Source organism: Dendrobates tinctorius, unplaced genomic scaffold, assembly GCF_039654945.1.
Source record: "Dendrobates tinctorius isolate UK_male_01 unplaced genomic scaffold, ASM3965494v1 ptg000013l, whole genome shotgun sequence".
In the NCBI taxonomy this organism is placed as follows: Eukaryota; Metazoa; Chordata; class Amphibia; order Anura; family Dendrobatidae; genus Dendrobates; species Dendrobates tinctorius.
This window is the reverse complement of record NW_027361681.1, coordinates 4,816,818-4,844,702: the sequence shown is the minus strand read 5'-3', so window position 1 is coordinate 4,844,702 and position 27,885 is coordinate 4,816,818. Positions and strand designations below refer to the sequence as shown.

Genomic DNA, 27,885 nt, shown 5'->3' with positions numbered 1-27,885 from the left:
ACGGAGCTATTTACAATGACACGGGCTTTAGGTTTCATATATAACGTACTAACCCATTTTAAAAATCTATCTCCAAAACCGTATTTCTGAAAGCATGTGTGGAGGAAAGGCCACTCAAGGGAGACAAAGGCCTTGGCCGCATCCAACGACGCCAATGCCCATCTATTGTCCGGTATCAGGGAGCTATATTGAACCACCAATTGAACCTAATATTAATGGAGGTGTTTTTCCCAGGCATAAAGCCAGACTGGTCAGGATGTACAAGTTCCAAAATAATTGAATTTAGCCTAGTTGCCAAGATCTTCGTAAAAATTTTGTAGTCCACATTTACTAAAGATATGGGGCGATAAGATCCACAGTCCAGAGGGTCCTTCCCTTCTTTCTTAAGCACTATTATATTAGCTTCATAGAAGGACTCCGGCATGGGCCCCCCCCCAAATCCCCTGGAACACCGACAACAAAAGTGGCACTAAAATCTCCCGGTATTTCCTGTACAGCTCATTAGGAAACCCATCCGGCCCAGGGGCTTTCCCGGAGGCCATATCCCTCATGACATCTTCTATCTCTTCCAGAGTGAACTCAGCGTCTATAAAGGCTCGCTGAGAAGCACTTGGGGTGTGTGCAGACGCTGCGGAATCCGCTGCGGATTAATCCGCACGGATTTTGCAAAAAACGCAGATAAACCGCAGGTCAAAAGACCTGCGGATTATCTGTGGTTTTGGCTGCGGTTTTTTCCTGCGGGTTCACCATCTCCACAATGGTGGAGATAGGAACCCGCTGCGGATTCCGCAGAAAGAATTGACATGTCAATTCTTTCTGCGGTTTCAAAACTGCAGCAAATCCGCGCGGATTTTTCCGCAACGTCTACACAGCGGTTTTTTTTTTACCATTCATTTGAATGGTACTGTACACCGCAGCTGAAACTGCTGAGGGTCCGCAGCGGAATCCGCAGCGTGTGCACATACCCTAAATGTGGGAAACGTTATATCTGATAGTCTAGACACCCCTGGCTACCAATGTCGCTTTTCGAACTGTATAGTGAGCTATAATAATCATGGAAACATCCCATTATTTCTTCCGTCGAAGATACCACTGCACCATCTGAGCTGCGGATCTGTAATATTGTGTTAGTTGTATTGTGCTGCCGCACCAAATATGCCAGAAATTTACTAGACTGGTTCCCTAGTTCAAAGTAGGATTGGCGAGTAAAGAATAATTTACGTTTGGACTTGGAGTCTATATGTTGAGTATATAATCTTTGGGCCGTCAACCACTCCACTCTATTACCACTAGTTTGATCAGATACGTAAGCGGCCTCTGACTTTCAGTCGTTGCTCTATTTCGTCATCCTCCCCCGACGTCACCCGTTTGATGTAAGAGATCGTGGAAGATAGGCAGCCCCTCAAGTACGCCTTAAGGGCGTCCCAAAATAAATTAACGTTCAGGGTGAGAGGACACGAAAACATGTAACTGGTCAATTGTTCTGTCAGGTGACCTAATCAATTTCAGCCAGAAAGGATTTAATTTCCATGTTATCCTATCACTTGGTGGGCCATACCTGAGTTTGAGGATGATTGGGCTATGATCTGAAATCCCTCTGCTTCCATGTTCAATACTATCCACCCATAGTGCCAGACCACTAGATCCAAAAATGTGATCTATATGGGATAAGGAACGTCTAGTGGAGGAATGGCACGTATATTCCCTTGTTTCTGGGTGACGTGTTCTCCATAGGTCTAACCATCCACTACCCTCTATAAACTGTGATAATTGGGATGTGACTGCCAACGGTGTCCCACCATCCAGTCTCAATCTGTCTAGGCAATTATTCATCACCAAATTAAAGTCTCCCATACAAATGACATCCGCGTCTGGGTAATTCAAAGCAAAACTCAATGCTTTCTGCAGAATTGACGTACCAGCTGGAGGGTGATTATAAACACACAGAATGACATACTTCCTAGAGTTAATCAGTGCATACACAAATATGAAACGCCCCTCCGAGTCTCTCCGGGCCTCCCAGACCTCCCATCTAACATCCTTGTGTATTACTAATGAGACCCCTCTGGAGTAGCTGGTGTGAAATGCGTGTATAGACCACTGAACCCACGGTTTCTGTACAGTCCGAGCCGTATCTCTGGTCAAGTGTGTCTCGACCAGAGCCACAACATGAGGGCGATAGTGCCTGATTTGTGAAAAAACTTTAACCTTTTCGGGGGGTCTTGATACCCCTCACATTCCATGTCATGCATATTAAATCAGTACCCATCTCCACTTATCTGGATATGTTGCGCATCGACGCCTATGTAGAACTTAGAGACACCACACAAATAGCAAGACTTCCATATTTCGCCGCATTCTGTTTTCTAGGTCGTCTGCCTTTTGCCTCCAGGCGTTCGTAGATCCCGCTACTTTTAGTTAACTTAGCCTCCATTGGCGTAATGGTGTCTTCCACCTGGGAGACTCTCGCCTCCACCTCCGTGATGCGCCCTCTTATGCCCTGCATGTCGTGACGGAGTCTCCCCACCTCAGTGTAGACATCCTCTATTTTCTCCCATCAGGGATGTCCTAGTGATGGAGATAGCTTGCATTAGCTGCTCAGACGCCTGTTTAAGGGTAATTTCTTCCTGTTCAATCTCCTCTCCATTCCCTGAGGGACGATTTTTACGCTGAGATTGCGAGGGGGCATTTCTTAGGGTACGTGCACTCTCAGCAGGGTCGGGTCTGACAAACTCCTTCAAATTTTCTGCTGCCGTTGATCCTTTAGATCGGTTCATGATTGGGAGTCGTGAAATACCCCGGTATAGCTGAAGTTATACAATCCAGAAGTCTTCCCATTATAGTTATATATGCACAGTAGGGGCCAACCTTATTAATTGCAGCCTGGGAGCAGAAACCGTATGGATAAAGGCAGAATGTCACCAAAGCTCCTATGGGAGGGGGGGAGAAACATCCACCCTCAGAGACAGCAGCAATGGGAGGGGGAGCAGTATAGTGACACTAGCAGGCCAGCAGTTCAGATCACAAAAGAGGGAATCATGCAGGGCCCATTTTCCAGGGCACTCACCGCACTCCTCTTGAATCCTGCAGTATATGAGACGCTGCCCCCGCAACGCTGGAAACTAGACGCCGCGCTCCCTCTGATAGTGCACTCGTCCAAGATGGCCGCCGCTCCCCACAGGCCCTGCTGTCTACCCCTGTCTTCCAGGGCTCCCGCTCCCCGGAGCCGTCTAGCGTCTCTCCTCTGAGCTCCCAGGGGGTCCCGACACCGGCGGCCACCAAGCGCTGCCAGGTCCTGTGCTCAATACAGGCGGTAAGCGCAGGATATTCACAGGATTAATGGGAGCTCCTGCAGCGTGCGTCCTTCTCTCACCGCTGCATAGCCACGCCCCTGTGTCACAGATTATTATGCATTATATAGCGCCATTTATTCCATGGCGCGTTACATGTGAAAAGGGGAAATATAGACAAGTATAATAAACGTGTAAGACAAGGGACACTCAAGTACATAAGGAGAGGGGACCCTGCCCGCGAGGGCTCACAGTCTACAGGGATGGATGAGGATACAGTAGGAGAGGGTAGAGCGGGTTGTGCGGTGGTTCAGTAGACCGAGGATTATTGCAGGCTGTAGGCTTGTCGGAACAGGTGGGTCTTCATGTTCTTCTTGAAGGTTTCCGTTGATGGTGAGAGTCTGATGTGTTGCGGCAGAGAGTTCCAGAGTATGGGGGAAGCACGGGAAAAGTCTCGTATGCAGTTGTGGGAAGAAGAGATAAGGGGGAGTAGAGAAGGAGATCTTGCGATGATCGAAGGTTGCATGCGGGTAGGTATCTAGAGACCATGTCACAGATGTATGGAGGAGACAGGTTGTGGATGTCTTTGTATGTCATGGTTAGGGTTTTGAATTGGAGCCTCTGGGTAATAGGAAGCCGGGGGAGGCTGGAGAATAGCGGGGAGACAGGTGGATTGGTCGGGCAGCAGAGTGTAGGATGGACTTAATTTCCTTCTATGATGGAATCACTGATTGGGTGGATCAGGGAAATGCTGTAGATATAGTATATCTTGACTTCAGCAAAGCATTTGACAAAGTATCTCACACAATCCTCATTGAAAAAATGACTAGGTATGGAATGGACAAGGCAACTGTTAGGTGGATTCATAACTGGCTTAGTGATCGGACCCAAAGAGTGGTCGTAAATGGCTGCACATCCAGTCGGAAGAATGTCTCAAGGAGGGTACCACAGGGCTCTGTCCTGGGCCCGGTATTGTTCAACATCTTTATCAACGATTTAGATGAAGGAATTGAGGGTAAACTGATTAAATTTGCTGATGACACAAAGCTAGGAGGGATAGCTAATACTAGAGGAGAGAGAGAGGATTCAAAAAGATATAAACTGGAGCAGTGGACAGCAACTAACACAGAATGGTGTTTAACAGGGAAAAATGCAAAATACTACATCTGGGCAATTAAAATGAACAGAATGGGAGGAATAGGGCTAAGCAACAGCACATGTGAAAAAGACTTGGGTATACTAATAGATCACAGACTGAATATGAGTCAACAGTGTGATGTAGCAGCAAAAAAGGCAAATACAATTCTAGGATGTATTAACAGAAGCATACAGTCTAGATCACGTGAAGTCATTATTGCCCTCTACTGCTCTTTGGTCAGAACTCATCTGGAATACTGTGTCCAGTTTTTGGCACCACATTTTAAAAAAGACATCAACAAACTGGAGCAAGTTCAAAAAACAGCGACCAGAATGGTGACCGGTCTGCAAACCCTGTCTTATGAGGAAAGGTTGCAGGATTTGGGAATGTTTAGCTTGCAAAAGAGAAGACTGAGAGGAGACTTAATAGCTGTCTACAAATAACTCAAGGGCTGTCACATTGTAGAAGGATCATCTTTATTCTAATTTGCACAAGGAAAGACTAGAAGCAATGGGATGAAACTGAATGGGAGGAGACACAGATTAGATATTAGAAAAAACTTTGACAGAGTGATCAATGAGTGGAACAGGCTGCCACGAGAAGTGGTGCGTTCTCCTTCAATAGAAGTCTTCAAACAGAGGCTGGACAGACATCTGTCTGGGATGATTTAGCGAATCTTGCTTTGAGCAGGGGGTTGGACCAGATGGCCCAGGAGGCCCCTTCCAACTCTACGATTCTATGACTGGAGCGGTGCTAGAAGGGAGGCCAGAGAGTAGGAGGTTGCAGTAGTCGAGGCGGGAGATAAGAGCATACACTAGTGTTTTCGTGGTTGAGGAATGATTTCCGAGGGCTGGACGTGCCTTGTACCCTGTGTAACGGAGATGTCCGAGGGCTGGATGTGCCATGTGACCGAAGTCAACACAGATGTCCGAGGAGTGGACGTGCTGTGTGCCCGGTGCCATAGAGATGTCCGAGGGCTGGACATGGCTTGTACCCGGTGTCAGATAGCGGCTGCTATCAAGCGGAGACTGCCTGAAAAATGATCAGGTCACTTCTTTTAGCCACTTCATGACTTTCAAAACGTGAAGCGGGTAAAATATGTTAAAAAAGATGAAACCTGTGCACAGCAAGGCGTTTTGACATTGCTGTGCAATACGTTCATTATTTCTTTATCGCCTTATTGGGGGACACAGATTACCATGGGTGTATGCTGCTGCTGCTAGGAGGCTGACACTATGCGAAAAACAAGAAAATTGACTCCTCCCCGGCAGTATACACCCACCGACAGATACCAAGTACCTCAGTTTGTGCTTAGTGTCTGTAGGAGGCGGACCGGGATCTCCCCAGATCCGCATCTAACCATTTTCTTTTAGGTTTTTGTGTGTGTGTATTAATCTTTTCCCATTTATTTTCCAGATTCTACATCGGGAAACAGGGGGTAAATGTTCACCCTGCTTTCCCATATCATGCGGCTGAGCGAGCAGTGTGGTGTCGCCCACATCGCAACTCTCAGTACCGCAGGCAGGACTTTTTCCATATCACCATTCATTGCTATGGGCGGACGACAGGTGGCCGGTCCTTGCCAAAACAACTCCTCATCCCTTTCCTAGGACAGGGCTGAGAGGAAGACGGTAGTCGCCATCGCTCCCAACAAAAGGACGCCGTCTTCTAGGTGACACGGGTAAGAGGACCTCTCCCAGCGGCCTGTCTGCTATGCATGCCCCTGCGGTCATCCTCTTCAGGGACGTCAGGTAAGACCCCAACGATCCCTTTAGCCCCGTATGTCTTCACAAGCAGTGGTTTCAAACTTTGAATTTCCCGCCTCTACTCCCCCACTGCAGCCGCGCGCATCACATCGCAGCCGCGCTCCGGTTATACTAGGATCAGGGAGAGAGGCACACAAGGTCTACTAGGACACAGGCTCCTTGTAAGCAGCGGTTCAACGCAGGCTCACCTTTTATTATCGGCGCCGCGGGCATCAGTATAAGAGCTCGGCGGGGAGGGAGACATGGTTTCACTTTCCCTTTCAGCGCGCTCCCTCCTCCCTGTTCGGAGCGCGCTCCCCTTTTCTCTGGGCGTGAATTTCCACTCTGGGCGCGCTTTTTCTCGCGCCCATTTCACACCAATCACAGCACTACTTTCTTTTTAAGGACGTCAATCTCCATTTTTACCGTGCCCCTCCTCTGCCATTGCCTAGTCTCGTCACGACGCCAAGTGCCATCCACCGAGATCACAGTCAGCTTCCTCCTGCAATTTCACTGGCTTCCTGCGCTGATTGGGGACGCGTCAGGGTCCAGCTCGTCAGAACTTCGGTAGGCTCGGCGCTTAATGGAAAAATTGTCTCTGCCCTTCTATTTAGTGCAGCCTTTAGTGCAGCCATAGTGCTCAACATACCTATGTTTAACCCTTCAGCGGCGCTATCTTTCAAGCCCACCGTTATCCACTACGCTTGTGCACGCTGTAAAAGGAAGTGGGCGTCAGGTCAGTCGTCTCCCCTCTGCCTGTCCTGCAGCCCTTCAGCTATGTCGGCCTCTCAGGAGCACACTGATTCCCTGGATGAGGGCACTTCCCCTCTCCCAGAGTGGGCCGTTGCAATGTTCCAGTCGGTCTCCGATCTGACTAAAGTCTCTCAGTCCCTGGTCTAGGTCCTAGAACGTTAGCCTCAGCTATCTACAGCCACCTGTGCACCGACCGCCTCTCAGGGTGAGTCGTCCGCACCTGACCGCGACCTTCACAGGGACAGGCCGAGTAGGATTTCTAGGAAGCATGTTCTGTCTGACTCGTCTTCCAGTTTCGCTAGGCCCGTCGGCTTCTCCCAGGTGTCCTTCTCCGTCTTCAGAGGACGACCCTAGGTCTGACGACGATCCCCAATCGGGATCTAGTTCAGAAGCAGATAATATATCTAAAACGCGGAATATGGTCGATAGTCTTCTTTCTGCCCTCTTCCAAACCTTGGAAATTAAGCAGGAGGAACCTCCTCCTCAGGAATGTTCTGTTCCATTTAAACGAGCGAGGCCTCCATCCCGAACCCTTCCAAACCACAAGGAGTTCAATCCTACTCTAACCAAACATTGGGAGCACCCTGAACAACGCTTTTCAGGCTGCAGGTACTTAGATGTCCTGTATCCCTTTGCTGTAGATCTGCTCACAAAATGGACCAAAGCCCCCGAGGTGGATCCTCCCGTCTCTCGTATAGCCTCTAAGACGGTTCTATCCCTTCCGGACGGGGCATCGCTTAAGGATCCAACAGACAGGCAGATAGAATCTCTGGCTAAGTCTATTTTTGAGGCATCCGGCGCCTCTCTCTATCCTATTTTCGCTTCCTCCTGGGTGGCAAAAGTCATTTTAGCTTGGGCAAAAACTCTTCGCAGAGGCATCTTAGCGGCAGCTCTCCAGGACGAGCTGACAGATCTAGCAGATCAAATAAATCATGCGGGTAAATTCCTCTTAGCCGCCTCCTTGGATGCGGCTGGGTGCGTAGCAAGGGCTAACGGCAACATAGTAGCCGTACGCCGAGTCCTTTTGGCTAAAGTCATGGAATGCAGGTACCACCTCCAAAAAGTCGCTTACCAATCTGCCTTTCCTTGGTTCTCGGCTCTTTGGAGCCCAGCTAGATCAAATAATTTTGGATGCCACTGGTGGTAAGAGCACTTCTCTCCCTCAGTCTCGGCCAAAACGCTTTTTTAACAGAAAGGGTTTCCGGCCGTTTAGGCCCTTTTCTGCCTTCTCGTCCACAGAAAAATCTACCCAGCAGGGTTCTCCTCCAGGTGACGGGTCACCCCCACCTGGAAGTTTTTCCAGGGTGGGAGGCAGACTTTCCTTTTTCGCGGACGCTTGGCTGTCTGTTGTCGACGATGCTTGGGTTAGGGAAATCATTGCATCCGGATACAAGATCGAATTTGCTCCCAGCCAAACAGACGTTTTTTTCTGTCTCAACCTCCAAGACAGCGGTCCCACGTTCCAGGATTCTTTCAAGCCGTCTCCTCCCTTCTTTCCGCCGGAGTGATTGTCCCCGTTCCCTCAGACGAACGGTTTTCAGGGTTCTACTCAAATTTTTTCGTAGTACTGAAAAAAGACGGGACCCTTCGACCAATCCTGGACCTCAAGTTGCTCAATCGCCATGTGAAGATTCTCCACTTCAAAATGGAGTCTCTTCGATCAGTGATGGCCTTAATGGAACCCGGAGAATTCCTCCCTCTGCTCTGTGGACATACGGGATGCTTATCTTCACATCCCTGTTTGTTTGCAACATCAGAAATATCTTCGGTTTGCGATTCAGGAAAATCACTATCCATTCACGGCTCTTCCCTTCGGCCTAGCCTCTACTCCCCGTGTTTTCACGAAGGTGATGGTGACGGTCATGGCCATCCTTCGATCCAGGGGGATTCTCATCATCCCTTATCTGGACGATCTCTTGTTCAAAGGCTCGTCCCGTCAAGACTGTCTCCTGAGTCTTCACATAACCCTGGATACCCTCGGCCGTCTCGGATGGTTAGTCAACAAAGAAAAGTCTATTCTCAGACCCACTCAGGGTCTGACCTTCCTAGGCATGGAATTCGACACGAATCAGGCCTGGGTGTTTCTTCCGAGGGAAAAATTTGCGTCTCTGTCCAAAGAAATTCGAGCTCTCAAACGGCCGAAGCCCATTCCCCTTCGGCTCTGCATGAAAGTTCTCGGGAAGATGGTGGCTTCCATGGAGGCAGTGCCTTTTGCACAGTTTCATCTTCGCCCCCTTCAGCTGTCCCTCCTCTCAGCTTGGGACAAGACGACGTTGTCCTTAGACCGCCCCATTCTCCTCCCTCTCAGAGTGAGGCATTCCCTGACTTGGTGGGTAATGCCTACGTCAGTCCTCCAGGGGAGGTCCTTCCTCCCGCTCCAGTGGCAAGTCATTACCACCGATGCCAGCCTTCTAGGTTGGGGAGCGGTTTTCCATCAGAGAACGGCCCAAGGACGCTGGATTCCACAGGAAGCTCTGCTCCCTATCAATCTTCTCGAAATCAGAGCAATCTTCCTGGCCCTTCTTCGCTGGCAACCTCTTCTCGTCGGCAAGCCGGTCCGCATTCAGTCGGACAACGCCATGGCTGTGGAGTACATAAACCAGCATGGCGGCACGCGCAGCATCCAAGTGATGTCAGAAGTGGCCAAGATACTGCGCTGGGCAGAACAGTACGTTCCAGCAATCTCCGCTGTTCTAATTCCAGGGGTGGAAAACTGGGCAGCCGACTTTCTGAGTCCCCAAAGCCTAGCGTTAGGCGAATGGTCTCTCCATTCCACAGTCTTCGATCAGATATTCCAGCGCTGGGGTTATCCGGATGTCGACCGCATGGCATCTCGGATGAACCACAAGGTTCTGCGTTTCGTAGCCAGGTCCAGGGACCCTCTAGCCGTCGCTTGCGACGCCCTAGTTATTCCGTGGTCCCAGGTCCAACTCCCTTATCTGTTTCCACCTCTTGCCTTGATCCCAAGAGTGGTCAAGAAGATAAAATCGGAAGGCGTGCCAGTGTTTCTTGTGGCTCCAGACTGGCCAAGAAGGCCTTGGTATGCGGACCTGGTGAACATGCTCGCGGACGTCCCCTGGAGGCTTCCAGACCGTCCGGATCTTCTCTCGCAAGGCCCCCTTTACCACGAGACTTCTCGATTTCTGAATTTAACGGCATGGCCGTTGAGGTCGCAACCTTAAGAGAATCAGGTTTTCTTCCAACCAGATGTTTCAGATGATGGTCAAAGCCAGGAAACCATCCTCTTCCCACATCTACCATAGGCATTGGAAGGCCTTTTTCCGTTGGTGCGACGATAAAAGCCTGTCCAATGTCCTTATCCATTCCGTCCATACTGGGTTTCTCCAGCCTGGCTTAGATTGCAGTCTGTCAATCAGTACCCTCCAGGGCCAGGTTTCCGCTTTGTTTATCCTTTTTCAAAGGAAGCTCGCTTCTTTACCGCAGGTTAAGACATTTCTCCAAGGAGTCGCTCATGTGGCCCCTCCTCATCATTCACCGATAGAACCGTGGGATCTAAATCTCGTTCCTAGCGCTCTCCAAAAAAAAAAAAAAAAAAAAAACGCCGTTTGAGCCCATCCAGGACATTCCTTTGTCTTTTCTTTCATGGAAGGTAACCTTTCTGATTGTCATAACATCCATCAGAAGAGTTTCTGAATTAGCGGCCCTGTCATGTCGTTCTCCTTAGCTGGTACTCCATCAGGATAAAGTCGTCCTCAGGCCCGTTCCTTCCTTTCTTCCAAAGGTGGTATCCTCCTTCCACATCAACGAGGATATCGTTCTTCCATCATTTTGTCCTGTTCCTTCTCACCCTCTTGAGAAGTCACTCCACAAACTGGACGTTGTTAGAGCCTTGCGTGTTTATCTCGCTAGGACTGCTTCACTTCGTCAATCCCATTCATTGCTGGTCATCTCCGGTCACCGGAAAGGGCTTCCGGCATCCAAATCCACGATCGCTCGCTGGATTCATTCTACTATTCTGGAAGCATACCGTCTTCAGGAAAAACGGCCGCCTCCGGGAGTGAGAACTCACTCCTCCCGGGCGGTGGCAGCTTCGTGGGTCGTTCGACACCAGGCTTCGGCTCTGCAAATTTGCAGGGCCGCGACCTGGTCGTTCTTGCATACGTTTGCGAGGTTCTACAGGGTTCATACCCAGGCTTCGTCTGATGCAGTCGTTGGTAGGAAGGTCCTGCAGGCGGCGGCGGCGCATCGGCCGACCTAAGCCCTTCCTGTTCTTTCGTTCCTTATTGCTGTTCCCGCCCTTGGGACTGCTTTGGAACGTCCCATGGTAATCTGTGTCCCCCAATAAGGCGATAAAGAAAGATGGATTTTTGGTTCTTACCGTAAAATCTCTTTCTTGGAGCCTTCATTGGGGGACACAGCACCCTCCCTGTCTAAGTTGTACCGTGTTGGGTCCTTGAGTCCCTTGTTGGGTTGGTACATATGTTTATAGTTCCGTGGCTTCTCCTACTGCTTTCTCACCAACTGAGGTACTTGGTATCTGTCGGTGGGTGTATACTGCCGGGGAGGAGTCAATTTTCTTGTTTTTTGCATAGTGTCAGCCTCCTAGCAGCAGCAGCATACACCCATGGTAATCTGTGTCCCCCAATGAAGGCTCCAAGAAAGAGATTTTACGATAAGAACCAAAAATCCATCTTTTTGGCAGTTATTTAGTTGTTTTTCAGTTGGAATTTGGCTGAAAAAGGCAACACATGCGCATAGCCTAAAAAGTGCTGTGGGCAAAGAACCCGCATTATCAAACTTTGCAATATAGCATCTGTTTGTTGTCCGGCTATCAGTCTGTTATTAAGGTATAGTGACTCGCCGCAGTCATGTAGTGTCCTACACAGTCAGCCATGATCGGCTTGTAAGGCCAAATGAAATGGAGCATCTGTCTGGCAGTTCCGATAGCCCAGAAGGGATGGTTGGTGACTCTGCTGCCCTCCATGTACAGTCTCCAGGTCACTGCAGCCAACCACATGGCACTTGTGCTGCATGTCCTCCCTTCTGGCGCCTGCTCCGGCAGTGATGGATGTGTGGCTTGTCAGTCACTTGGTTTTTTATTATGCTCCAAGATCTTAGCAAATGATTATTGTCAAATGACCAGGAGATTGTACATTGAAGAGTGTAGACATGCTGGGAATGTTGCCATCAGTTGTTCACCTACATTCCTGTGGCTATGGAAGTCGAAGAAACTATGAAACCACAAGTGCCCATCTCCCTCTTCAGGCTTTGTTCTTGCATCTACTGTGAAAAAAAGTTTGTTTTAATAAGCGTTTCTTTTTAGAATTTTATTTCTAGTGAAGTCTTCTCCATTTTATTAATACATGATGAAAAATTGGCACTTTTGCAGTTGCTGAAGTTCAGATGAAAATCAGGCTGCACTTCCCACGGTGCAGAAGACTTGTCTCGTTTTACTGCTTCACTTTATTAGGATGAATTTATTGTAACACTCAATGAAGAGGCAAAAGGAAGCGACTCAGTAATATCAAATTATTCATTTAATAGCTTTTGGGCTGTGCATTTTTTTCCTCATACTTTTGCTTTGTGAATGTGAGACGTGAAAACGAGAGTACTTTGCATCTAGATTAAAGTCTTTCTCTAAAAAGAAAGTTCTCATTCTATAAAGTTCTCATTCTTCTTCCATAATTGCCTTCTCCAGTTTGCAGGGTTATCAGATGTTTCCATATCGGGGGATATTCCGGTAGAGGGGGAGATCACGGTTCCTATGGCCTCACAGTCACAAGAAGAGGATTTTTCTACATTGGACGAACCAGTCAGAGACACCATTGTAAGTGTTACATCTAGTACATAACTAGAGATACATCGGATGTGCAGCTTTTTATCGTCATTTTGTCTTTTCTAACGTTCAGAAATAGACCACTTATTGTTGATCACAAATGTTTTACTTTATTTTCAGATGCGAGATCTAAAAGCTGTTGGGCAGAAGTTTTTTCATGTTATGTACCCTAAAAAGAGTAATGCCCTTCTGAGGGACTGTGAGTATCCTGATTAATTATTGGACGTTTGTTTCTGTGAAGCAAACGTTTGTCAAGTTTTGTAAAATTCAGTTTCCCATCTGGAGTCTTTATCTGTTTTGAAAAGGAGCTTCTGTGTATGGTAAAAGGAAGTATACCCCGGAATTAAACAAAATCCGTAATGCATTCATATTAGAGTTGAGCAAAACAATGTGCAGGACCCTGATCCAGTGGCCATGTCATTAGTCCGTGGCTACCTGCCAGGAGCCCTGTGACTCTTCCTAGCTACTGTTTAGTAGGGCCGTCACGACATTATAGTTTTTGTGCAGTGCGCACATGATGTTGCAGTGTGCCTATCAACCCTTCAACGGCGGCAGTTAAGGGTACTTAAACACAGAGCCGTGAATTCACAGCGCTGTGGAAAAAGCGTATAGCGCCCCCCCCCCCCCCCCCAGAGTCAGATTTTCTCTGGGGTCTCGGCTACCTCCGGCAGAGAACATGGTTCAGGTTGTTTTTTTTTTTTTTTTTTTTACTGACCCCCGGATTGCGATCGCCGTTATTAATTGTATAATGGCGACCACAAAAAAAAAAGTCCGATTTGCCATTTAATTTCTCTCTCCTCTGATGTGATCAGCACATCAGTCCCTGAGTCCTTCTCCCCCCCACGTCCGCCGGCGTCTTCTTCCGGTAAGAAAACGGTGGGCGCATGCGCAGTGCGCCCGCCGAGATCTGATGGCTGGCACCCAGCAGCAATAGGAGACTATTCCTATTGGTTCATTTTGGTCACTGTGATGGACCCTATCACATTGATCAAAATTAAAAAAAATAGTAAACAAACCCCCCCCCTTTATCAACCCCTTATTTAGGGAAAAATAAAGAAAATATATTTATTTCTATTTTCCAGTTAGTTAGGCTAAAGTGAGTTGGGCTGGAATTAGGGTTAGGCTTTGTGCATACGTTGCATTTTTTTAGTGTTTTCGCAGCGTTTTTCCTATGGGATTCCGCATTGCTGTGCTAATGCTGCGGATTTTTCCGCTGAGGAATCGCATAGCGGAAAAATACACAGCATGTTCATTCTTTGTGCGGAATCGCGGCGATTCCCCATCCATAGAATTGCATTGAAACACTCACTTTACGCATGTGGCTATGCCCACCATGCGTAAAGTGAGTGCTTCATGTGCGGATGGTACCCAGGGTCTGGAGGAGAGGAGACTCTTCTCCTTGCCCTGGGTACCATAATCCTGTAAAAAATAGAATTAAAATAAAAAATCGGGATATACTCGCCCCCGGAGCCTCACCATGCTGCCAGCATCTTCTTGTCCCAGTGATGCTTTGCGCGAATCACCTGAGATAAAGTTGCGCTCTCGCGAGCGTGACGTCACAAAGGTCCTTTGCGCAAAGCATCACTTGGACCGGAAGATGCTGGGAGCACAGCTGAGGAGATCAGGGGCCGTCGGAAGGTGATAATAACCATTTTTTTTATTTTTAACATCGTATCTTTTACTATTGATACCGCATAGGCAGCATCAATAGTAAAAAGTTGGTCACACTTGTCAAGCACTTTGCTTGACAAGTGTGACCAACCTGTTAATCACCTTTCAAAGCGATGCTTGAAATCGCTTGGAAAGCGCAAGCATTTTGCAAGCTAAATACGCTTGCAAAACGCTTGTGTTTAGCGGGAAAACGCATGCGAATTCCGCATGCATTTTACCCACGGCGGGAGTTGCGGAAATTTCCGCAGCATTTCCGAACATCTGCACATAGCCTTAGGGTTGGGGTTATGGTTAGGGGTGTGTTGGGATTTGGATAATGATTAGGGTTATGGTTAGGATTAGGGATAGGGGTGTGTTGGGGCTTAGGGTTGTGGTTAGGGTTGGGAATAGGGTTAGGGGTGTGTTGGGGTTAGGGTTGGGATTAGGGGTGTATTGAGGTTTGGGTTGGAGTTATAATTGGGGGGTTTCCACTGTTTAAGTACATCAGGGGGTCTCCAAACGCGACATGGCGCCACCATTGATTTCAGCCAATTTTGCGTTCAAAAAGTCAAACGATGCTTCTGAGCCCTGCTGTGCGCCCAAACAGTTGTTCCCCCCCACATATTGGGTATCAGCGCACTCAGGACAAATTGTACAACATCTTTTGTGGTCCAATTTTTCCTGTTACCCTTGTGAAAGTAAAAATTTTGGGGTGAAAAGATAATTTTTCTGGAAAAAAATGATTTTTTATTTTCACGGCTCTGTTATAAACTTCTGTGAAGCACTTGGGGGTTCAAAGTGCTCACCACACATCTAGATAAGTTCCTTAAGGGGTCTAGCTTCCAAAATGGTGTCACTTGTTGGGAGTTTTTACTGTTTAGGCACATCAGGGGCTCTGCAAACGCAACATGGTGTCCGATCTCAATTCCAGCCAATTGAAAAAGTCAAACTGCGCTCCTTTCCTTCCAAGCTTTGCCGTGCGCCCAAGCAGTGGTTTACCCCCACGTAAGGGGTATCGTCTTGTTCAAGAGAACTTGCACAACAATTTTGTGGTTCATTTTCTCTTTTTACACTTGTGAAAATAAAACAATTGGTTCTGAAGTAAAATGTTTGTAAAAAAAAAAAAAAGTTAAATGTTCATTTTTTTTCTTTCCACATTGCTTCAGTTCCTGTGAAGCATGTAAAGGGATAATAAACTTCTTGAATGTGGTTTTGCGCACCTTGAGGGGATGCAGTTTTTAGAATGGTGTCACTTTTGGGTACTTTGTGTCATGTACACCCCTCAAAGTGACTTCAAATGTGAGGTGGTCGCTAAAAAAAAATGGTTTTGTAAATTTTGTTTTAAAAATGAGAAATCACTGGTCAACTTTTAACCCTTATAAAAAAAAAAAATTGATTCCAAAATTGTGCTGATGTAAAGTAGACATGTGGGAAATGTTATTTTAAGTATTTTGTGTGACCTATCTCTCTGATTTAAGGGCATAAAAAATTAAGTTTGAAAATTGCAAAATTTAAATTTTTTTTGTCATATTTCCGCTTTTTTTCCTTAATAAACGCAAGTCATTTCGAAGAAATTTTACCTCTAACATGAAGTACAATATCATAACTTCATGAAAAGATTACTCATTCAAAATACAATATATTATTTGATTAACACTATATGATTTAACATAATGGCTTCTCATGCGGACATATTAGGATAATCTCTAGCAATATTGGATACACACAAGAAAAATATGTGATCAAAAAATCCCAAACAATTCAATTAGAAGTACAAAAAATAATATATTAAAATTATCAGGACATTTGGATGACAGTGGGACAGAAGTCAAAAGACCAAATTGCACATGGAAAAGATAGGGCACACTTGGGGTGGAAAGCAGAGAGGGATATATGTTAACATCATTTAAATACTAGCTGACATGTAGCAGCTTTTAATTAAATTGCATCATCCCCAATAGAAAATCAAAGAGCAGGCATCAAAGAAAGACATATATCAAATATAATGCATAATATTATTACCTGCTCCAGCTGCTATAGAGATCCACCCGATGTGCCCACTCTGACGTCCGTTTCGGCGAAGTGGCCTTTCTCAAGGGGTGATGGGAAGCAAGAAAGGTGGGGTATGAAAAGGCATAGTCCACCGATGAAAGGTCGCATGAACGGACCGTATTCTATCAGGCCAATAATATCAAGGGCATCATCGTACACCTATTCAACATGGTGGTTGCTGTCATGGAGACGTCTAAACAAGAGACGTCATATCCTCTCACTGAATTTCCGGTGTCGCCCAGCACCGCGTCCCCTTGTGGTGATGTGGACGCAGCCATAGTAACCTAGGATGCCAGGCGGCGTTGGCATCATGTGCACGGTGACGCCAAAATCATGTGACCACTCACCATGACAACGGGGAGATGCCGACAACCTTCGGACGTGGAGGGAACCACAGCGCGCACGCATGAAGTACAATATGTCACGAAAAAACTCTCAATCAGCGGGATCCGTTAACCCCTTCCTTACATTGGACGTACTGTTCCCTCCATGTGACCTGGGACCTAAGTCCCATGGACGGAATAGTACGTCACACGTGATCAGCGGCGCTCCTCCAGACCCTGGGTACCATCCGCACATTGAACGCTGCTCCGGTCATCTCCCAGCTGCGTTGCCGCTGACCTCCATGCAGCAGGAGATGACCTGCAGCAACCGTCGGGAGCCCAGCGGCTAGCGCCGCAGATCTCCGGACGGTAGCGGTGGCGTGCGTCGTTCGAATGCCGCACCAATTCGCGGCCGCACTGCGCCTGTCGCCGATCGGTCGCGTCCGGGATTTCGGTGACAGACAGACAGAATTAGACGATTATATAGTAGATAAGGGACAGTGGTCAGAGTTGTAAAAATTGGCCCGGTCATTAACGGGAAAACCATCCTTGGGAGTAAAGGGGTTAAAGCGTTCCAGAGTTATAACCTCCTAAAACGACAGTGGTCAGAATTGTAAAAATTGGCCTGGTCATTAAGCTGCAAATTGGCTCTGTCACTAAGGGGTTAAATTAAGATGGCAGCCAGTAGGAGGAGGTTCGAAGGACATGTACTAATGACAGGGTCACTGTACTAGAGTCCTGTAAACCTGTTTACACAGTTCCACCTATTACATAATGAGGGCCTATCCTGAGGTTAAGCCACTAGTGTTAATACTCCAGGGGAGACATGGCACAGACACATTCCACATACAATGTCTGGGTTAGTTCTGTAGTGTGTACATTTTGGGTGGGGATTTATAATTTGGCTTGTGCCAGATTTGTGGTGTTACTAAATCACAAGTTATGGCATGTCTTGTCTGAACTTAAAGTTGCTAACATTGTACTTCTTGTTCCACTTATGAAAATGTGAGAAAAGGGTGTGAGACAGCCCGTGGCCCAGAATATCTTTACACATTTATTAAATGCAAAGTCAGAAAATGTCCTAAATCTTGTTTTCTGCCTTTAAGACATGTAACATATACAGCTTATTGAAGTTGACGTATTTTCAGTATAATTTTCAGTTTGACATATGACGCCAAGGATTTAAGGGATTTTCCAGGTTTTTGTTTTCTGTAGACTTCCCCCACTGTAAATATAAAAGGCTTTTCTCACCCACCTCAGAGCACTGCAATTTCAATGCTACTTCAGTTTTTTATTGGCTGCAGCATTAAAAATACAACAACAGTAACATGACCACTGCAGCCAATCACTGAGTTAGGCTAGGCTAAGCGACTTTCGATTGCTTTCGTGCAACCAGTAAGCTTCAGAAAACTCTTAGAAGAATGGCATTATAAATTAAATCTAAGAGTAAAGTCATAGGTTTGTGAGGTTTGTTTTAGAAATTTCTCGCCATTCATCTCCAAGGGTTGTTTAACCCCTCTCTGACATTGGACGTACTATTCCATCCATGTGCCCTAGGACTTAATTCCCATGGATGGAATAGTACATCATAAGCAGTCAGCCGTGCTCCCCGTGTGAGCGCGGCCTGGTGTCAGCTGATTCTCACAGCTGACACCCCGGCACTTTAACCCCCGGAACACTGCGATCAAACATGATCACAGCTTTTCAAAGCTGGCAGAGAGACTGACAGCCCATCTGCCTTTGGATCGGAGACCCCGCGGCATGACGCGGGGTCCCGATGGCTGCCATGGAGATCCGATGTCGTCATGACAATCTAAACAATAAAAGTACACGTTTAGTATCGCCGCGTCCGTAACGACCCGACCTATAAAACTGTCCCACTAGTTAACCACTTCAGTGAACAACATTAAAAAAACAAAAAAAACAAGGCAATACAACGATGCTTTATCATACCGCCGAACAAAAAGTGGAATAACACGCGATCAAAAAGACTGATATAAAAAATCGTAGTACCGCTGAAAACTTCATCTTGTCCCGCAAAAAGCGAGTTGCCATACAGCGTCATCAGAGAAAAAAATAAGTTATAGCTCTCAGAATAAAGTTATGCAAAAATAATTTTTTATATGAAATAACTTTTATTGTTTGAAAGCGCCAAAACATAAATTTTTTTTTATAAATGAGGTATCGCTGTCATCGTACTTACCCGAAGAATAAAACTGCTTTATCAATTTTACCACATGCGGAACAGTATAAGCGCCCCCAACCCCCCCCCCCCCCCCCCTAAAGAAATTCATGAAATGCTGGTTTTTGTTCATTCTGCCTCTCAAAAATCGGAATAAAAAGCGATCAAAAAATGTCATGTGCCCGAAAATGGTACCAATAAAAACGTCAACTCGTCCCGCAAAAATAAGACCTCACACGACTCTGTGGATCAAAATACGGAAAAATTATAGCTCTCAAAATGTGGTGAGGCAAAAAACGTTTTTTTTTTGCAATAAAAAGTGTCTTTTAGCGTGTGACAGCTGCCAAACATAAAAACCTGCTATAATTAGTAAATCAAACCCCCCGTTATCACCCGCTTAGTTAGGGAAAAATAATAAAATTAAAAAATGTATTTCCATTTTCCCGTTGTGGTTAGTCAGGGTTGGGGCTAAAGTTAGGCTTAGGGTTGGGGCTAATGTAAGGGTTAGGGGTGTGTTGGGGTTAGGGTTGGAGTTAGAATTGGGGATTTCCACTGTTTAGGCACATCAGGGGCTCTCCAAATCAGACATATGTCTGACCTCAGTTCCAGCCAATTCTGCGTTGAAAAAGTCAAACGGTGCTCCTTTCCTTCCATGCTCTGCCATGCACCCAAACAGTGGTCTACCCCCATATATGGGGTATCGGCATACTCAGGACAAATTGCACAACAACTTTTGGGGTCCAATTTCTCCTGATACCCTTGGGAAAATAAAAAAAAATTTTGTGAAAAAAAAAAAAAAAAGATTTTTTTTTTTTATTTTTACGGGTGTACATTATAAACTTCTGTGAAGCACTTGGGGGTTCAAAGTGCTCACCACACATCTAGATAAGTTCCTTAGGTCTACTCTCCAAAATGGTGCCACTTGTCGGGGGTTTCCACAGTTTAGGCACATCAGGGGCTCTCCAAACGCGACATGGCATCCGATCTCAATTCTAACCAATTTTGCATTGAAAAGTCAAACGGCGCTCCTTCCCTTCCTAGCTCTGTCATGCGCTCAAACAGTGGTTTATCTGCATATATGGGGTATCGGCGTACTGAGGACAAATTGTTCAACAACTTTTGGGGTCCAATTTCTCCTGTTAACCTTGGTAAAATAAAGCAAATTAGATCTGAAGTAGATGTTTTGTAAAAAAAAAAAAGTTAAATGTTCATTTTTTTTTTTTTTTTAAACATTCCAACAGTTCCTGTGAAGCACCTGAAGGGGTTAATAAACTTCTTGAACGTGGTTTTGAGCACCTTGAGAGGTGCAGTTTTTAGAATGATGTCACTTTTGTGTGTTTTCTATCATATAGACCACTCAAAGTGGCTTCAAATGTGTTGTGGTCCCTAAAGAAAAAATGGTGTTGTAAAAATGAGAAATCGCTGTTTAACTTTTAACCCTTATAACTTCCTGACAAAAAAAAAAATTGGTTCCAAAATTGTGTTGATGTAAAGTAGACATGTGGAAAATGTTATTTATTAACTATTTTGTGTGACATATTTCTCTGTTTTGAGGACATGAAAATTCAAAGTTGGAAAATTGCAAAATTTTCGCCAAGTTTCCATTTTTTTCCACAAATGAACGCGTCATATCAAAGAAATATTATCACTAACATGAAGTACAATATATCATGAGAAAACGATCTTGCAGTTTTTAGAATGGTGTCACTTTTGAGTATTTTCTATCATATAGACCCCTCAAAGTGACTTCAAGTGTGAGGTGGTCCCTTAAAAAAAAAATGGTGTTGTAAAAATGAGAAATTGCTGGTTAACTTTTAACCCTTATAACTTCCTAACAAAAAAAAATTTGGTTCCAAAATTGTGCTGATGTAAAGTAAACATGTGGGAAATGTTACTAAAGTTTTGTATGTGCCATATCTGTGATTTAAGGGCATAAAAATTCAAAGTTGGAAAATTGCGAAATTTTCAAAATTTTCGCCAAATTTCCGTTTTTTTCACAAACGCAAGTTTATCAATGAAATTTTACCACTAACATGAAGTACAATATGTCACAAGACAACAATCACCAGGATCCATGGAAGCGTTCCAGAGTTATTACCTCATAAAGGGACAGTGGTCAGAATTGTAAAAATTGGCCTGGTCATTAACATGCAAACCACCCTTGGGGGGTAAAGGGGTTAAAGGGAAGGTGCCACCAGTTTTCTTGTAGTTTGTTTTTTTGTGAAATTAAGCTTGGAATAGTAATTAAAATGTATTATTGCAATGTTTGCACTGTTTACAAACATTTCTATGTGAAAAATATTATATTTTTTTAAAAATATATAGAATTACCACCAGGGGGAATGTTTTCTGTTTTAGACCTCAAGCAGCTATAGTAAGACTTACCAGCTTTACTGTTAACTGGAAAATTGGGGAAGTAACTGCTGACATCACCATTTCCCTCCCCTTTTGGGTGTTCTAGTACTCCTGGGGCAGAATGAAGAGTAGCATTACAGGGCAGAGCCATTTTTTGGGTGACTGCCCTGTGATCTGCTATCACCAACAGTTACTGCATCGGAAGCGCAGCTAGTTTACAGAGGAGCAGAAGACAGTGGACTCAGCAGCATCATGGACTGGAGGACATCTGGTGTGTATGGAGCAGCATTATTGGAGCAGGAGCTGTCCCCAGGAGCTGTGATTAATCTCTCAGTAAGATAAGATCTGGAGCTGCAGATCTGCAGTGAATAGCCAGACATTGTGGAGGGGGTGAGAGATACATGTAATCTGGCTGAGAGATACATATGGAGACTGATGGGAGAGACGTATGTAGTATGCCAAGGGCTCCATGAAAATGGCAGCAGAACACTCCCACTAATGTGAATTGTGCAGCCTAGAGAGGCGTGCCCAGTTCGCAGCAGTGACATCTAGGGTCAGCGTCCATCTGTTAATCTCCTGTGACCATGCTGTATTATGACACTGAAAGTGTTGTGCTGCTACTGTGAAGCCAAGATGTCAGCCCCCAGTGCCTTCTTTAAACTCCTATTACACACAAAATGTTTCAAATGCAAAACTTGGTTATAACAGCATGTTATGCTACATTACATTGATTTATTAATTAAGCGCGGTACCTTCCCTTTAAGCGCAAATAGATTTTTACAAGTCCTTTTCAGATATACGGCACAGTTGTTATCATGTCTGAAAATATTCTCTGTTTTGGTTTAGCAAATATGTCATTGCAGCCTACACCTGCTTCTAATGCCTGTGCAATCTGCTTTTTCCTTAGGGGATTTATGGGGTCCTCTTGTTCTTTGTGTCTCACTTGCATTGTAAGTACTTGCTTTAGTTATTTCATTTTTGGATATGCCTTACTGTAAATTGATTTTTTTTTTTGTGGTTCAGCTTCTATATTATTTTTAATAGAATAGGGGATAATTTACTGACTTTTTAACCTGATTAACCCCTTATATGCAGGTTAATAGAGTGTATCAGCTCTAATCTGTCAGAAAAATATCACAAACTCTCAGTATGCAAATGTCTATTACCAGCGGGGAAAGGTAAAACTGATAGATGCAATAAAATATAACCTGCTACAATATAACCTATAATACTAGTCATGAAAATGATGCTGACGTTTCTTAATTTGTGATGCCTTAATGCCCGCTGATCCTGCCATGTAGAGATGTTACACTCCACATTAGCATTTAGAATATTGCTTCATTCTGCATTTGGAAAGCAAATGAACGATAGGGAAAAAATCATTGCAAAAAGTGCAGAGTATAGACCGAGGCACTTAATTTTGCCACGGAAAACTGGGTAACCTTATAGACTGGAGTATTAGCCAGGTATGCATTGTCCTCTCATCCCTGTCCTGGTATGCATTGCTCCCCCCCCCCCCCCCCCGTCCCTGTCTTGGTATGCGTAGCTCTCCCATCGCTGTCCTGGTATGCATGGGTACCCGGTCCCTGTCATGGTAATTGTCCCAAGATCATCTCTCATCCGTTGGAAATTTGCCTTCCTGAAGTTTAGTGTCCTTGTAACCCCTCTACTACACATGTTATTAAAGGATACATGAAAACTTATTAATTTGTGATCACCATTACCCAAGTGACCCCTAACCATTACATTTAATATGCTGTCTGGCCTGTTGGTTAATATTAGGTCTAGCAGTGCCGCCCTCGTTGGGTCCTGAACCAGTTGTGAAAGGTAATTGTCTCTCATAGTTGTCAAAAACCTATTACCCTTGCTGGAACTGCAGGTTTCGGTTCCCCAATGTATTTCATGGTAGTTGAAGTCCCCCATAATAATGACTTCTCCTTGAGTTGCTGCTTCATCCATTTGCTTTACGAGGATTTTCTCTGTTGCTTCCATCATTTTTGGAGACTTATAACAAACCCCTATCAATAATTTATTATTCCCCCCCCCCCCCCTCCCCTTATCCCCACCTACAGGGACTCTACGTTTTCATTAGATTCACATATATTATCATGCAGGATGGGTTTTAAGGATGATTTTACATATAAACATACCCCCCACGTCTGTGGATCTCAGTGTTGCCAGCTGCATATTTAAATCCAGTACCTGGGCTTCCAAATGCACAACATGCTCACATCTTGCACAGCAGTATGCACCCTCGACCTGCTGTTCAAGGATTGCCCACATGTAGCAAGAAGTGCACTGGATCGCATTGTCAATAATGGAGCACATTTCCTAATGTGGATTGCACACGACAGAAAAGTTAAATAAAAACTAATGCAAAGTATTAATAAAATATAAATAGCAATTCAGTAATTCCTCCCTTGGAAACTCCCTGAATCGAAAGTCACTGAATCACAAGTCACACACCACTGTTCGCACTTACGCTCTGGTCACACTCAAGCTTGTTCACACTCGCAAGGAGGAAGATTTAAAGAAGTCCTGCTCAATGCACTTCCAAAAGGATGGATGCATGGTCCTTGTCCTGCTATGCATGACTCCCCGGTCCCTGTCCTGCTATGCATGGCTCCCCCATCCTGTCCTGGTATGCATGGCTCCTTATCCCCTGTCCTACTCACCCATCATTGTGCCCTCGCAGCGGCTTGGTGGTCCCAGTGCCTTCGTAGCATCTCCATTGTTCCGGCTTCCAGCAGCTCTTCTGGCACCATCACGTGGCACCGCTCATTAAGTTAATGAATATGCGCTCCATGCCTATGGAAACGCGTGCATATTCATTACCTTAATGAGCGGCGTCGCGTGATTGCATCGGAAGAGCTGCTGGAAGCCCAAACCATGGAGATGCTGTAAAGACGCCGGGACCACCGAGACTCTGCAAGGGCACGCTGGTGGGTAAATAGGATGTCTTCTGGATGCTGGCGCCTGTCACTGTACGCTACTATAAGAGAAATTAATATTAATTTCTCTTTAGCCGCTCACCATCCGGCTTTCTGAGCAATTGACTAGTGTATAAGCCGAGGGGGGGTGTTTTCAGCACAAAAAAGTGCTGAAAAACTCAGCTTATACACGAGTATATATGGTGTATATATACAGTTTTGTGAAAGTGTCTGCCCCCTTCCTGATTTCCTATTCTTTTGTCACACTTAAAAGTTTCAGATCACAAAACAAATTTAAATATTAGACAAAGATAACACAAGTGATCACAGAATGCAGTTTTTAAATGAAGGTCTTTATTAAGGAGATAAAGAAATACAAACCTCCAGAGCCCTGTGTGAAAAAGGGATTGCCCCCACCCCCAAACATAAATTGGCTGTTTATTACATCTTTGGGAAGCAGTGTTCAAATTCCCTAGCCACACTCAGGCCTGATTACTGCCACATCTGTTCTCAGTCAAGCAATCACTTAAACAGGACCTGCCTGACTAAGTGGAATAAATCATAAGATCCTCAAAACCTAGACATCATGTCCCGATCAAAAAATTTTTTGCAATAAAGTAATTTATTTTTATTTTACTCATTTATATAGCTACATTAATTCCACAGTGCTTTACAGACATTGGCATTGTCCGCGATGGGGCTTGCAATCTAAATTCCCTTTTAGTATGTCTTTGGAATGCACGGGAGGAAACCCACGCAAACACAGCGAGAACATGCAAACACCTTGCAGATTTCCTTGGTGGGATTTGAACCCAGGACCCCAGCGCTGCAAGGCTGCAGTGCTAACCACTGAGCCACCATGCCTGAGATCTATCAGTCTAGAAAAGGTTATAAAGCCAGTTCTCAAGCTTTGGGACTCCAGCGAACTACAGTGAGAGCCATTATCCACAAATTGCAAAAACATGGAACAGTGATGAACCTTCCCATGAGAGGCTGGCCGACCAAAATTACCCGAAGAGCACAGTTAACACTCATCCAAGAGGTCACGAAAGACCCCGCAACAAGATCCAAAGAACTGCAGGCCTCACTTGCCTCAGTTAAGGTCAGTGTTTGACTCCAACATAAGAAAGAGACTGGGCAAAAGTGGCCTGCATGGCAGAGTTCCAAGACAAAAACCTACTACTGAGCAATAAGAACATAAAGGCTCATTTCAGTTATGCCAGAAAACATCTTGATGATCCACAAGACTTTTGAGAGAATACTCTGTGGACTGATGAGACAAAAGTTTAACTTTTTGGAAGGTGTTTGTCCCATTACATCTGGCGTAGAAGTGACACAGTGATTCAGAAAAAGAACATCATACATCAACAGTAAAATATAGTGATGGTAGTGTGATAGTCTGGGGCTGTTTTGCTGCTTCAGGACCTGGAACACTTGCTGTGGTAAATGGAACCATGAAGTCTGCTGTCTACCAAAAAATCCTGAAGGAGAATCTCCGGCCATCTGTTTGTGAACTCAAGCTGAAGCGCACTAGGGTTATGCAGCAGGACAATGATCCAAAACACTAAAGCAAGTCCACCTTTGAATGGCTTAAGAAAAGCGAAATTAAGCCTTTGGAGTGGCCTAGCCAAAGTTCTGACCTTAATCCGATTGAGATGCTGTGGTATGACCTTTTAAAGAGGCAGTTCATATTCGGAAACCCTCCAATGTGGCTAAATTACATTAACCCCTTTCCTACAATGGACGTACTATTCCGTCCATGTGACCTGGGACCTAAGTCCCAAGGATGGAATAGTACGTCTAGTGCGATCAGCGGCGCTCATGTGGTGAGCGCTGCTGATCATGGCCCGGTGTCAGCTGATTATCACAGCAGACACCCGGCACAATGTGTCAGGGGCGGTCACGGACCTCCCCCGATACGTTAACCCCTTGAACACCGCGATCAAACACGATCGCGGTGTACCAGGGGTTAAAGGGAAGCATCGGCAGGGAGGGGGCTCCCTCCATGCTTCCCTGAGCCCCCCACAGCAGCGCAATGTTCCAAGATGGCGACGGGGACCTTCAGGGGCCTGCAGGGAGCTGACTTCCTCAGTGCCTACAAAGCGCAGGCAAGGAGGAAACCTGCACACTGCCTGTGACAGATCGCTGATCTGTCACAGTGATCTGTGATGTTACAGATCAGCGATCTGTCACAGGACAGTTATGCCCCCCTGGGACAATGTAATAAAGTTAAAAAAAAAAAAAAAAATTGTAAAAATAATTTTTTAAAAATCGCTAAATAAATTAAAAAAAAAAAAAAAAAAATCTTCCCTAATAAATAAACTCATTTTTTGGAAATAAAAAAAAAACAATAGAAGTACACATATTTGGTATCGCCACGTCCGTAACGACCCGCCCTATAAAACTGTCCTATTAGTTAACCCCTTTAGCGAACCCCTTAAAAAATAAAAAACGAAGCAAAAAATGATTTATTATCATACCGCCGAACAAAAAGTGAAATAACGCGCGATCAAAAAGACGCATATAAATATCCATGGTACCGCTGAAAACGTCATCTTGTCCCGCAAAAAACGAGCTGCCATACAGCATCATCAGAAAAAAAATTAAGTTATAGCTCGCAGAATAAAGCGATGCAAAAATAATTATTTTTTATATAAAATTGTTTTCATTGCATAAAAGCGCCAAAACATAAAAAAAGACTAAATGATGTATTGCTGTAACCGTACTGACCTGAAGAATAAAACCGCTTTATCAATTTTACCACACGCGGAACGGTGTAAACGCACCCCCAAAAGAAATTCATGAAATGCTGGTTTTTGTTCATTTTGCATCCCAAAAAATCGGAATAAAAAGCGATCAAAAGATGTCACGTGCCCGAAAATGGTACCAATAAAAACGTCAACTCGTCCAGCAAAAAAAATAAGACCTCACATGACTCGGTGGGTCAGAATACTGAAAAATTATAGCTCTCAATATGTGGTGATGTAAAAACTATTTTTACAATAAAAAGCGTCTTTTAGCGTGTGACAGCTGCCAAAAATAAAAACCGCCATAAATAGTAAATCAAACCCCCCGTTATCACCCCCTTAATTAGGGGCAAACAATAAAATTAAAAAAATGTATTTCCATTTTCCCATTAGGGTTAGTGTTAGGGCTAGGGCTAGAGTTAGGGCTGAGATTAGGGTTAGGGGTGTGTTTGGGTTAGGGTTGGAGTTAGAATTGGGGGGTTTCCACTGTTTGGGCACATCAGGGGCTCTCCAAAAGCAACATGACACCCGCAGACCATTCCATCAAAGTCTGCATTCCAAAACGTCACTACTTCCCTTCCGAGCCCCGACGTGTACCCATACAGTAGTTTTCTCCCACACATGGGGTATCAGCGTACTCAGGACAAATTGGGCAACAACTTTTGGGGTCCAATTTCTCCTGGTACCCTTGGGAAAATAAAAAAATTGATGACTAAAAGATCATGTTTGTGGAAAAAATACGATTTTTTTATTTTCATGCACGGGGATTATAAACTTCTGTGAAGCCCTTGGGGGTTCAAAGTGCTCACCACACATCTAGATAAGTTCCTTAGGGGGTCTAGTTTCCAAAATGGTGTCATTTGTGGGGGGTTTCCACTGTTTAGGTACATCAGGGGCTCTCCAAAGGCAACATGACACCCGCA

General features: G+C 45.2%; 1 protein-coding gene across 1 annotated transcript in view; it reads left to right on the top strand.

Moving 5' to 3' along the window:
• YIPF6 (Yip1 domain family member 6) overlaps window positions 1-27,885 on the top strand; it is a 69,478-nt gene that overhangs the window by 3,561 nt on the left and 38,032 nt on the right. Inside the window, exons 2-4 of the mRNA XM_073558334.1 lie at window positions 12,586-12,714; window positions 12,844-12,922; window positions 22,193-22,235. Coding sequence (XP_073414435.1) covers window positions 12,586-12,714; window positions 12,844-12,922; window positions 22,193-22,235 — 251 coding nt within the window. The remainder of the gene's footprint in view (window positions 1-12,585; window positions 12,715-12,843; window positions 12,923-22,192; window positions 22,236-27,885) is intronic.